General features: G+C 36.1%; 1 protein-coding gene across 1 annotated transcript in view; it reads right to left on the bottom strand.

Moving 5' to 3' along the window:
• The window catches only part of LOC148944059 (neural-cadherin-like), a 73,068-nt gene that overhangs the window by 1,160 nt on the left and 58,753 nt on the right, over positions 1-13,155 (bottom strand). The window contains exon 5 of the mRNA XM_089100598.1: positions 1,032-1,414. Within this exon, the coding sequence (XP_088956724.1) occupies positions 1,032-1,414 (383 nt within the window). The remainder of the gene's footprint in view (positions 1-1,031; positions 1,415-13,155) is intronic.

The raw sequence follows: 13,155 nt of genomic DNA, 5'->3' as shown, positions 1-13,155 counted from the left end.
TTCTTGGCTCCACATTTAAAGCATGGACCTAATACTAGAAAATGCTGCCTAATCTTTGATGCAGGACTTTGAAGTTGGAACAACATGTCCTAATAATAGACACAGTCAACCTTTGATAGATTCAATCTAAGACAAGTGGTGTGAAACAGAATAATTATTTTTAAACATGCTAGCCTAGGGTGTAGAGGTACTTTTGTCTAGATTCAAACATTAAATAGCCAATCTGTTTTCCAGGAATGCAGTCAGCTAATCCCAACTGGACTGGTCTTAATAATCAGCAATCACGACTGTCTAACCTTATACTCATAATGTCCACAATTAGGAGCCTGCTCTCTATGCATGTGAAATATTCTTTTTAATCAGAATATCTGGCCAAATTATTCTGACTAAAACCATGGCAAAGTACTAGGGTCTTCCTGTAATACTTGTTACCCTGTCAGTGTACCCCTTCCAGGCCTCCCCTTTTATGAAAGCATATAGGCTATGGCTCCAATAATATATTTGTTTGTTGTTCTTTTGGGAAAGGTCTGGATTAAAGGCTATTGAGAAAAAAACATGTTAAGAAAACAATTCTTACTTCATATGCAGAATAACTATAGTTAAAATATTTTGACTGCAGTTCCACTAGACCTATACTTTACCCCTAAACCCCCCTAATATGCAAATATATAGCTCAAATTATGTATTTCCCATGTATTCCACCACCTAATTGAAATTATCAAGTATTTTGCAGTAGGTTGCATCAAGATATGGCTAATTGTAGAAAGAGCCAAGACAGATAGTCTAAGTAATTGAGAGGCAAATGTTTAAATGGCTGCAGCATGGGTAAATGGTTGGAGTAAGTATGACTCTCTTATTGGACACATACTTGTCAGGTTAGTTTTTGGAAAGGCATGCCTGCCTGCCTAGAGTCTTAGGCATGTTGACCAATAATTTAAAATTGACATAGGACCATTAGATTGCCCAGAATGAGAGGCAAACAAGGCCTGCCTGCCTATGGTCTTTCAGTTCAGGTTCTGATGCAGGCTTACTCAGTGGTCTATGAGTGACAGCTGATGGTGAACAATTGTTGTTGACAAAAATGTCATCATTAAATGGGCAAATACCTGTTATTTGTAACTCTGCAGTGATATTCTTTAGGGGAAATGAAAGTGGATAAGTAACACCAAGAAACTGCAGAATTCTGTACAGAGAAACTGGAATACCTGGATTGTTGACCATCCAATTTAGAATTGCTTTGTTGTAATGGAATTTGAGAGAGTGGAACACTCCAAGATCAAGTGGTTGCAGTTTGTGCAACATGTGTGGTGGCAAAATCAAAAGGATTACGTGATTATCTTTGGATGCATGGATAGCTTCAACTGATAAATAGGACTCATGATTATCCATAATAATTAACTGTGACTTGTCTTGGCTAGACAGTGGCAATGAAGTGAAGCAGAAACTTGTTGAATACAGAAGCCGTAGTCCAGCCACTGTTGCTATTACATGCAAAAGTACCAGGTGGAGCCCCTATAGTCATTCTTGGTGTTGTCTTTTTCCTTGGGAAGACAAGTATCAGTGGAATTGAGTTGCCAGCTGCTGAAACACAAGCAAGAATGGTTGTAGTCTGGCCCCTCTCAGCAGAAGTCACCTTTCCAATTTGACAGACTCATGTCTCAGCAACATCCTTATTTGAGTTTTGAACAGTAGTTAAGCCACTCTTGTCCATGTTCTATATACTTTGGGGAGGGAAGGCATGCCTGGTCATGACATCACATAGCTTGGGAAAGAAGATCCCAACATTGTAGCAATTGAAACTGGTTGCCCTAGATAGGGTAGTTGCTTCAGGTGTTCTTTGTGAAAGGCTTGGATTTTGTGACATGAAGCCATAATATCACTTCTTTCCTGCTTTTTTCTTGTCATCCAAACTTGAAGGATATGACAATCCATTTCTTTTTGCATATTTTTAGGCTATCTTGCAAACCTCTGAAATTCCCAAGTATGGAAACTTATAGATCACTGCAATCATGTAATTTTTTCAACAATTATGACAAAAACACTGATTCTAGTCAATGCTTTACCCAGCGGGGGGGATTAGGGGGGTTTGAACCCCTCTTGAAAGGTCTTTTTTGATTTGTAAAACATAACAAAAATGGATATAAACAAATTTTGTATGCATTTTGTGAGTTTTTTTTTTATGTAAAATAAAAGAAATCTTTGAGTGAAACCCCCCTCCAAAAAAAAAATCCTGGGTACAGCCTTGATTCTAGTTCATAAAGATACTAATCAACAAATCAGAGCCAGTAAATGATTACTGTAAACCTAACATTTCCCAAGACAATTCATGGAACTCCACAAAAATTTTTGATGTCTAGCCTGAAATTTTTGATCCTTCCACAAAAGAACAAATGGCTACTGTCAAATTCAAACATCTGCAGATGCTATCTGATAGAGAGATACTTTCCTACACTTATTTGGGGATTTTTGCAAGATAGCTTCACTGTATGTTAAGCCTGTCCCAAGTATGGGGCCTTCCCTACTCTGTATATTTTAAAGTAAGAATTGTTTCCTTTACATGTTTTATTCTTAATAGCCCCTGATCTAGACATTGACTATTCTTTCTATCAATTGATATGTTGTAAAACCAATTATTCTGGGCCAATTTAGAGGTGGCCAGCTTAGACTGAGTGATTATGCTGAATATTGGATGAAGAAAATGCTATGGTAAATGAGTTAAAATAGTGAATAATAATAGAAAGAAACATGATAATTTTGATCAATGTAGATAAACTAACTATTTTAAAGTAAAAGTTCCATTGTTTCTTATGTTAGTTTTTATGTTGCCTAGAGCTAGCCTCTGTAAGATTATTAGGGGGGTAGAGGCACTGGGGATGAATCATCAAAAGTGAAAATAAATATAGCAATTAGCATAAAATTAGCAATATAAAAATGTATCTTATGCTAATATGTCTCCTTCCAGAGACCTAATATTCTTAACCTTTAGGCCTAACTTCTTTTTCATAAATGTTGCCATTAGGTTCCAAATATTAGATATGATACAAATAGTTTTAGATTGTTGAGATTAGCTGGTGGTTGGGATTAGTCTAGTTAGGATTGGCTGTTTAGCCCACAATCCAGGAGAAACAAACAATCCAGAAAGAAAAAAATATTAAAAATGTTTTTAATATTTTAAATGGTAAATTTAGTGATTGGTCACTTCTGAAGAGAACATACTAAACAAATGAAAGTAGTAGGCTACCATTAGATTCCTATGCTACTTTTAAACTTGTCTACATAATTCTAGCTAATAAAAGTTAACAAAAATGCTTTATCACTGTGCAAATAGCTTATAATATTTAGTATTTGAGCCTGTTGCTGAATTTTCACTTTCCAGATGTTTAGTGTTTTTTCACTTTGTGATATAGTATTGACCTTTCACTGGCGTTTTTAGTTTCAAAAACAAGAAAAGTCACAGGGGGACAAACCTAGGAAATATGGTAGCTATGGTATTATTTGTTTGTTGTTTTTGGCTCAAAATTTTCCCATATGTAACAATGTTGTAGCAGGAATGTTATCATGGCTTTAAAACAAATATATGTTCTTCCACAAATGTGGGGATTTCTGGTGGACTACTTCATGCAACTTACACATAACTTACAATTAATGTTTGGTATTGATCATTCTACCCTTTAGCAAGAACTCATGATGCACTGTGCCCCTGCAATTGAAGAAACTATAAGCAAACCTTCACATTTGAGGAAACTTGGCTTGCTGTTTTTCATATATTTTCCAATTAATTCACTGCTGAGAGAGCTAAGAAATGTCATTGCCTTTCATCAGAATTTCATCATGATTCCAACTTTAACATTTATTTGCATCAGAAATAAACTTACCAACCCCTCCCCCCTAATATCCCTGAATTTCATTTATGGAGTGAAATCTCTGCAAATCAGTATTTTGTTCAAATTGATTTAATAGTTTGTCAAAACAGACACCAAATGACAGAGTCCAAGTTATTTATCGAAGAAGAAGAAAAGTGCAGTTAGAAGCCAAAAGGAGTCCATTTAGAGCCGCGTTTTCAGGCTCAGCGGGTTTGAACACGGGTTGTCCTCGTCTAGTTTAAAGTTTCTAGTTTTTCGTCTAGTTTTGTCTAGTTTCAGCGAGTTCGAAGCTTCAACCCCGTGTTTGATACACTAGATGCACTGATGCACAACGCTTAATGCACTAGACGAGAACAACCCGTGTTCGAACCTGCTGATCCGTGAACAACCCGTCTTTAAACACGGGTTGTTCGCGTCTAGCGCATCAAGCGTTGTGCAGCAGTGCATCTAGTGCATCAAACACGGGGTTGAAGCTTCGAACCCGCTGAAACTAGACAAAACTAGACGAAAAACTAGAAACTTGAAACTAGACGAGGACAACCCGTGTTCGAACCCGCTGAGCCTGAAAACGCGGCTCCTCCAGGTGCTTTTTTTAAGAAGAAGAAGAAGAAACGGTGAAAAATTCACTTAATATATACAATTCTGTCTTGGTATATCTTTGTATGGGAATGGGGATAAAGAGCATTTCTGATGTAAATGACTATTGTATTTGGGTTCAGGATCAAATTCTGGCTCTAAAGGTATATCTATTTCTTAGCTATCTCAGTGTTACATTAATCAGAAAATTTACCCTTTTTTGGTGTTGTGTGGCTATCCTTTTGTTTAAAATATCAGAAAGCTCAGCTAGAAAGCAATTGTATATCTCAGTCCTCACCTTGTCATAAGTGTAACTACTTTAAACTGTTACTAAGATTAATTTGGTATTGGTGTTAATATTAACAAGTTCCAGATTTTGGTAGGGCTGTAGGACAGAAGCTCATATGCATACCATTCATTGCCATTTCTAAATATAATAGTTGTTGTTTTTTGTAATGACATCCTAGCCACTCCCCCACCCCCCTCTTACACAGCAAGATATAGCCCTAGGTTATTGGCAAAAAAAGAATTGTCAATAACCTTGCATTTTTTTTTGCTTATTCTTCTTCAGGGGTTGGTTCATAAAGCCACTTTTTACTTCTACTTTCTATAACATTCATTTGGTTGAGCTGTGGTGTTGCTGGGAGGGCAAGGCAGGGTGTGTACTTGTCTTTGGGTACAGAATCTATTGGGGTACCATTTAGCAACATGTGTTTTCTTTTAATCTTCAGGGCATTAGAATGCAATTGGATCTCTGTGCCAGTTATTTTTTGGTATTTCTTTCATAGTGATTAGTCCATGCACTAGGAATTTAAATGAACCTCAAACTAGTAATCTAAATTAAAAATCTCTTATAATAGGCTACTTTCATTGGATTGGTAAACTTCAGCTCTTTAAGGCCAACAATTTTGGTCTTGGAGGCAAAAGACTGGCTTTAGTCCCCTCCCATTGTCATTATACCTTTTTTAGTCTATAGCAAAGGTTGTCAAGTGGGGCTTTTGACATTTTTTGGCATCAGTTTCACTTTTCACACTCTAGGGCTGAACTTTCTTACTAAGTGCAAAATCATAATTTTATGAAACTTTATGCTTTATTTAAGTTGACCTACCTTAAAATATATACTTAACTGATAACATGTGACAAACCGCTTTTTTTGCCCCCTATAGATTTGGCCCTTTGCTCTTCCTGATGACAGATTAGATCCTTTACCCCTTGCTAGCATGCGCTCCCTTCCTCTTGGAAGGGAGCATTGGCTGCATATTGGCTATGATATATATATATATATATATATATATATATATATATATATATATATATATATATATATATATATATATATATATATATATATTTAACCACGATATCTACTAAGCTTCAAACTTTTGGCTTTCTTTTTTAAGGTTTTAGAATTTTTGTAATCCCTTGTTAAAATATACAAAAATATTTTTGCAATTACCAGCTGTCAGTCCCTGGCAGTTGGCACACGGCAGCCTTCTATACACGGATTCTCATCGTCGCTTGTCTTCTAACCACAGACAATTTGCTGTTTTTTCATACTGTAATCTTTTCAAATATATTTGATTATTAAAGCAAGTATGAAATAAAATACAAATTTTTTTTTAATTACCAGTTTTTTGTTCTTTACGCAATTTAATGTCTTTTCAAACCGTGTCTGTTCAAAGGTATTTGATCATTGAAGTTAGTCCGATTTCTAACAACGATATGTACTAAGGTTCTAAATTTTGGTTTTCTGTTTTAACGTTTTTGAATTGTTTTAATACCTTGCCAAATATAGAATCTCCATTTGTAATAATTACAATTTTTTAGGCCTTCCTACTGACATTATATAACTTGTTGCGTTCAAAAAGGCTTTCTTTTTTAAGGTTTTTGAATTGTTTTAATCCCTTGTCAAAATATATACAAATATTTTTGCAATTACTAGCAGACTTATTAGGGTGAATTTTCGTTATATAAAATTATATTCAGAACTTTTTAGTGTCATATTAAGAACTTTTTGAGTGTCATATTCAGAATTTTTGTTGTGTAAAATTATATTCAGAATGTTCAATGTTCAATTATTATTTAAGACTTTTTATTATTTAATTTTTATTATCTAATCATCTAGACTGTTTATAGTTTGATTTAGTGCATAATTTTGTTGCTTTGAATTTAGAATTCTATTTTGGAAAATTACTCGAATTTTAACCATTAGCTTTCAAGTGAGCTCTTTGACAGCTTTGACAGTGTTTTGGTATTCCACTAATAAAAAAGTGTTTGAAAACATTAGAAAAGAACCAAAGACATATCACCATTTCAAGCTTTTTTTTAATATCTGTAATTTTTTTAAATTTACTTTACCGGAAAAAAATACAAATGAATGTGCATTGTCAGTTTAATATACATATCAAAATGTTAATATTATTTGATTTATTGAAGTTATAAAAGTAAAAACATTTATATTTTTTTCAGTAAAGTGCAAATTATGTTCGGGTCTTGGGAAGGCATGGGGGTTTTGAGCCCTACTCATGTTAATTTCTGCTCGTTTTGAGTTTGACTTGTTTATTTATTGCAATTTCTGTTCGTTTTAGGTTTGATTTATTTATCGATGCTGATTTGTGGTAGTTTCACGCTTGGTAGATTATTTGATTTTATTTTTGCTCATTTTTGGTTTAATGGAGTTCTTTATAATTTCTTAGACCACACTTTTCCATTTACGAAAAATTAAGCGAGAAAAATGGGTTTTAATTTTGATAAAGCAGTGAATAAATACAATACAATAAACACTTAATTAAACAAGCACACTCCAAATATTTCGGTCCCACGTCCGGGAGCCTTTCTAAACCGAAAAAAGGGAGAAAATGAAACAACAAATATTCTTTTTTTTTAAGATTAGGAGTTTAGATTCCTACTTATGATTGGACTGAGAGTTGGGTGTGTTCCGATTGCTCCTCTAAGAGGATTCCAGCTATCGATCTAAGCCTTTTCAAACCACTTGGTTTACCTTCCCACCACTCTCTCAAATTTTCAGCAATTTTTCAAATATCAAATTTTCAGCAATTTTTAACAACATACACCCTTTTAAAAATCTGGACACAAATAGTAGTGTTTTATTTAGTTTCATACCTCCTCTTGTTGACCTGAAATAGAAAACTTGATACCATTCACAAAAAAAATCTGTTTACTTTCTTTGATAGCTTGGATACACTTACGCTGTTTTGATTTGGTTAAATTTTAAGAGCAGAAGTAGCCCCGAAAAGTTGAACATAATACCCCAGTCGTTCTTGGGATACTGCTGAGATGCCTTATCAAACAGTTAGTAGTAACGAACTGTAAGTAAGGAGCAACCCGGCTCAATGGTAACCGAAACTCTATAAAAAGGGTTTTTGATACCAATAGATACATCAAAAGAATCAGATTTCAATGCTGATTTCAAATATGTAACTTTCGTCAAGTTTAGTGCTACCCATCAAAACTTACGTGCCTGAGAATATTTGGGTGATTTTCGAAAAAAAGGGGAAAGACCCCCTAAAAGTTATAGAACCTTAATGAAAATCACACCATCATATTCAGCGTATCAGAGAACCCTACTGTAGAGGTTTAGAGCTCCTATCTAAAAAAATGTGGAATTTTGCATTTTTTGCCAGAAGAAAGATCACAGATGCGTGTTTATTTGTTTTTTTTTGTTTTTTTTCCCCTGGGGTGATCGTATCGACCCAGTGATCCTAGAATATCTTGTGAGGGCTCATTGGAACGTAAATTAAAAGTTCTAGTGCCCTTTTTAAGTGACCAAAAAATGGGGGGCAGCTAAGCCCCCTCCCACACTTTTTTTTCCCAAAGTCACCCGATCAAAATTTTGAGATAGCCATTTTGTTCAGCATGGTCGAAAATATCATAAATATGTCTTTTAGGATGGCTTAATCCCCCTAAGTCGCCAGGGGGAGGGCTAAAAGTTATGAACTTTACCCAATGTTAACATATAGTATTGGTTATTGGGAAGTATACAGAAGTTTTCAGGAGGGTTTTTTTCTGGTAGTGGGGGGGGGGGGTCGGGGGTTCTGTTGACGGATATTTCCATGAAGGAAGTTTTCATGGGGGAAGCGAAATTGCCCTGAAGGGGGTGCCGGACTTGCCAGCATTATTTATTGGCTTTTGGGAAGTATACAGAAATTTTAAAGAAGGATTGTTTTCTGGAGGGGGGGGGGCTAGAGGAAACTGAAAGTAAGGAGCGACATTAAAACTTAAAACGAAGAGAAATTATTCCGTATATGAAAGGGGCTGTCCCCTCCTCAATGCCTCGCTCTTAACGCTAAAGTTTGACTCTGTCTCTCTCCTCAATGCCTCGCTCTTAACGCTAAAGTTTGACTCTGTCTCACAACTTTATTTTTTAAAACAATAAAAAACTTCAGCGTAAAGAGTGAAGCGTTGAGGAGGGGCCCTTTTTGAGGAGACAGCCCCTTTCATATACGGAATAATTTCTCTTCGTTTTAAGTTTTAATGTCGCTCCTTACTTTCAGTTAAAAAAACTTTTTTTTTTATTTAATCAGAGGCAACGCTGTAGCGTTGCCTATAGTAAAGGCCATACGGCTCCAATGCTTTATTATTTATTATTTTCTTCCCCCAGAGGCACTTCATATGAAAGGACTTATCTAAAAAGATTGAAAAGAGGTATATTCGATAGGAAATCGAGAGTTCTAATGCACTTTCTAATATTCGAAAATTTTTGGGGGGCCCGTCGCCCCCCCCCCACGCCCATCCTTCCACAAAACACATCCAATCAAAATTTTGAGATAGCCATTTTGTTCAGCGTAGTTGATTTCTAACTAAAAAATATATTTGGAGGAGGATACTTCCCTACAGCCCTCAGGGCAAGGGTTTTAAGTTATGCCCCGGGGGCAGATAAGGTTTTTATAGAAGGCGTTGTCGTAGAAACTTCAAAACAGGCTCATTCGATTGGAAATTAAAGGGCTAGTGCCCTTTTTAATAGTCGAAAATGATTGGAGTGTGAGTAGCCTACTCCCCCCCCCACGCCCATCATTTCCCCAAACATATCCAATCAAAATTTTCAGATAGCCATTTGGTTCAGCGTAGTTTATTTCCAGATAGAAAATATATTTTTGAGGAGGACACTCCCCCACAACCCTCAGGGCAAGGGTTTTAAGTTATGCCCTGTGGGCATATAAGGTTTTTATAGAAGGCGTTGTCGTAGAAAGTTCAAAACAGGCTCATTCGATTGGAAATGTAAGGACTAGTGCCCTTTTTAATAGTCGAAAGTGATTGGAGTGCAACTAGCCCCCCCCACGCCCATCATTCCACCACACAGATCCAATCAAAATTTTGAGATACCCATTTTGTTCAGCGTAGTTGATTTACTAATAGAAAATATGTTTTTGAGGAGGACACTCCCCCATAACCCTCAGGGCAAGGGTTTTAAGTTATGCCCTGGGGGCATATAAGGTTTGTATAGAAGGTGTTGTCGTAGAAACTTCAAAACAGGCTCATTCGATTGGAAATTAAAGGGCTAGTGCCCTTTTTAATAGTCGACAGTGAGTGGAGGGCAACTCGCCCCCCCTCCAAGCCCATCCGTTCCCCAAAAACATGCAATAAAAATTTCGAGATATCCATTTTTTTCAGCGTAGTTGATTTTCAGATAGAAAAAATTTTTTTGAGGAAGAAACTCTCCCGCAACCCTCAGGGCAAGGGTTTTAAAGTTATTCCATGGGGGCATATAAGGTTTTTATAGAAGGCGTTGTCATAGAAACTTCAAAAAAGGCCCATTCGATTGGAAATTCAAAGGGATAGTGCCCTTTTTAATAGTCAAAAGTGACTGGAGGGCAACTAGCTCCCCCCCCTACGCCCATCATTCCCCCAAACACATCCAATCAAAATTTTGAGATAGCCATTTTTGTTCAGCGTAGTTGATTTCCAGATTGAAAATATATTTTGAGGAGGACACTCCCCCACAACCCTCAGGAGTTTTAAGTTATGCCCTGGGGGCATATAAGGTTTTTATAGAAGGCGTTGTCGTATAAAACTCAAAACATGCACATTCGATTGGAAATTCAAAGTACTAGTGCAATTTTTAAAATACTAAAGTGATTGGAGGGCAACTAGCCCCCCTCCACGCCCATCATTCCCCCATACACATTCAATCAGAATTTTGAGATAGCCATTTTGTTCAGCGTAGTTGATTTCCAGATAGAAAATATGTTTTTTGAGGAGGATACTCCCCCAAAACCCCCAGGGCAAAGGTTTTAAGTTATGCCCTGGGGGCATATAAGGGTTTTATAGAAGTTGGTGTCGTAAAAACTTCAAAAAAGGCTCATTCGATTGGAAATTCCGAGGGCTAGTGCCCTTTTTAATAGTCGAAAGTGATTTGAGGGCAACTAACCCCCTTCTTACGCCCACCTTTCCCCCAAACACATCCATTCAAAATTTTAAGACAGCCGTTTTATTAAACGTAGTTTTAAGTTCTGGAAATTAGGTCTTTGAGGATTGCAACTCCCTCAGAGCCCTCACGGTAAGGGTTGTAGTTTAAGGATTCTTCGAATCCTTCACATTATTTCTTATGGAAGAGATGCTCGTATAAACTTTAGAGATGGCTCGTTTGATTGAAAATTGAAAGTTCTTGTTCACTTTTTAAGAGTCAAAAGAGATTGAAGGGCAACTAGCTCCTCTCCCTCCTCCACGCCCTAATAAAAATCCTCTCCCTCCTCCACGCTTCGGATAAAAATTTTGAGATAGACATTTTGTTAAAATAGTTCAAAGTTCTGATAACAAAAACTCCGGTGTCGACACAGCCCACCAGGGCCCAGGGGTAGGCGTTGTAAGTTATGCCCTGGGGCATAACTTATTAAGGGGGGTTTATAACTTATGGGAAGGGATTTTGTATGGGAAGAACACATAGGAAATCTATTATAATTATCCAATTATAAGGTTAAAATACAACTCTGTGATAGATGCAAAATTACTTTGGCACACAAACTCCTATTAAGATCAATTCCAAACAGTCGTGATCCCTTTGTGTCAGCAAGTGAAATGGTCTAAACCCCCTTATTGGAGCTATTTTTTCAATCCATTCATTGTTGTCAATTGCTTTCCACAAGTTATGCAAGCTGTCTATTGTTCATATGTAAGGTTTTTATCAAAGAGGTAATCGTATAGACTTTGAAAAACGACTCATTCGATTTAAATTGAAAGTTCTAGATCCGTTTGTTAACTTCAAAAATAATTGGACAGTAAGCAACCCCTCCATGCAATAAAAACTTGAAACTTTTTGCGGTCAAAACGAACAAAAATAATTTAAAAAATTCTTTCCGAAATATAAGTTTTTAAAAGAAAAGTAAAGGCCATTTCAAAATAAAGCTCAGTATATAAAAATGCCTTTTAAAATTAAAACTCAACACGACCAGAAATTACTATTAAAGAATAAATGGACCCAAAACGAACAGAAATTAAATAAACAATCATAGAAAAAAAAATACAACAAGTAATAATATAAATGAATAAATAGATCTTAAAGCTAGTAATTATTATATTGAATATGAAAATCAAGCTTAAAAAGAAAACAAATATTTTGCTATTAAAGTATAAATGAAACTTAAAACGAACAGAAATTAAATAAACAATCAATGCGAACAAACATACAATATATATTAATGTAAATGAATAAACAAATTTTAAAACGAGTGAAACTTAAATTCAATATGCAAATCATGTTTGACTCGAATAAAAATAACTACAAACAAGAGTTTGGGTATCGACTCACTGCAGAAGCCTAAAACCTACTGCGTCATTGGCGCTTTACTGGAAACAATTCTTTGAAATATTTTCACTTTTGTAACTTTAAGAAATCAAAAATTAATTAAGATTTTAGGGAATAAATATCAGCATATGTATATTATATTGACAATGCACATTTTTTTTCAGTAAACTCATTTGATTTTTTTTTCAGTAAATTACAAATTACTCATTAGCAAGAAAAGACCGCTTAAACCATAGAGAAAACAAAAACATAGTGAGTTCTACTGCCGGAGGATTTCAAACCATGGATGGCTTTTAACATTATTATTGAACTTTGAGGTCTGATTAAGGATGGCTGAAGTTGGGTCTGCTATATTATAATTACTAATAAGAAAAGAATTTCGGGACCAAAGCGGGAGACGAAGTAGAAACTTAGCATACTTAAAGAAAACAGATCGAAGTTTACGTTTATTGCACTCGGGAAAAATTCTCCAAAAAGGACTCAAATACAAAAAGTGAGGGAGGGCAATCATAGACAGCGCGCTAGCGCTGCCTAAGTAAAGAACGATGTGGGCACATTGTGTTGTTTTTTGGTTCTCCATACCCGGGAACTTCGTATCGAAGGAGTTGTCGCAGAAAGTTCGAAAAGGGCTCATTCGATTGCGAATTGGAGTGGCTAGTGCCCTTTTTAATAGTAAAAAGTGATTGGAGGGCAACTAGCCCCCCCACGGCCATCATTCCCCCAAACACATCCAATCAAAATTTTGAGATATTCATTTTGTTCAGCGTAGGAGGACACTCCCCCACAGCCCTCAGGGCAAGGGTTTTAAGTTATGCCCTGGGGGCATATAAGGTTTTTATAGAAGGCGTTGTCGTCAAAACTTCAAAACTGGCTCATTCGATTGGAAATTCAAAGGGCTAGTACCCTTTTTAATAGTCAAAAGTGATTGGAGGGCAACTAGCCCCCCCCACAGTA

The sequence above is a fragment of the Artemia sp. Qi Xiang Cuo genome, chromosome 14, assembly GCF_049724085.1.
Source record: "Artemia sp. Qi Xiang Cuo chromosome 14, ASM4972408v1, whole genome shotgun sequence".
NCBI classification, from domain to species: domain Eukaryota; kingdom Metazoa; phylum Arthropoda; class Branchiopoda; order Anostraca; family Artemiidae; genus Artemia; species Artemia sp. Qi Xiang Cuo.
Note: the sequence above shows the minus strand (reverse complement) of the source record. Positions and strands in the feature narration are given on the sequence as shown.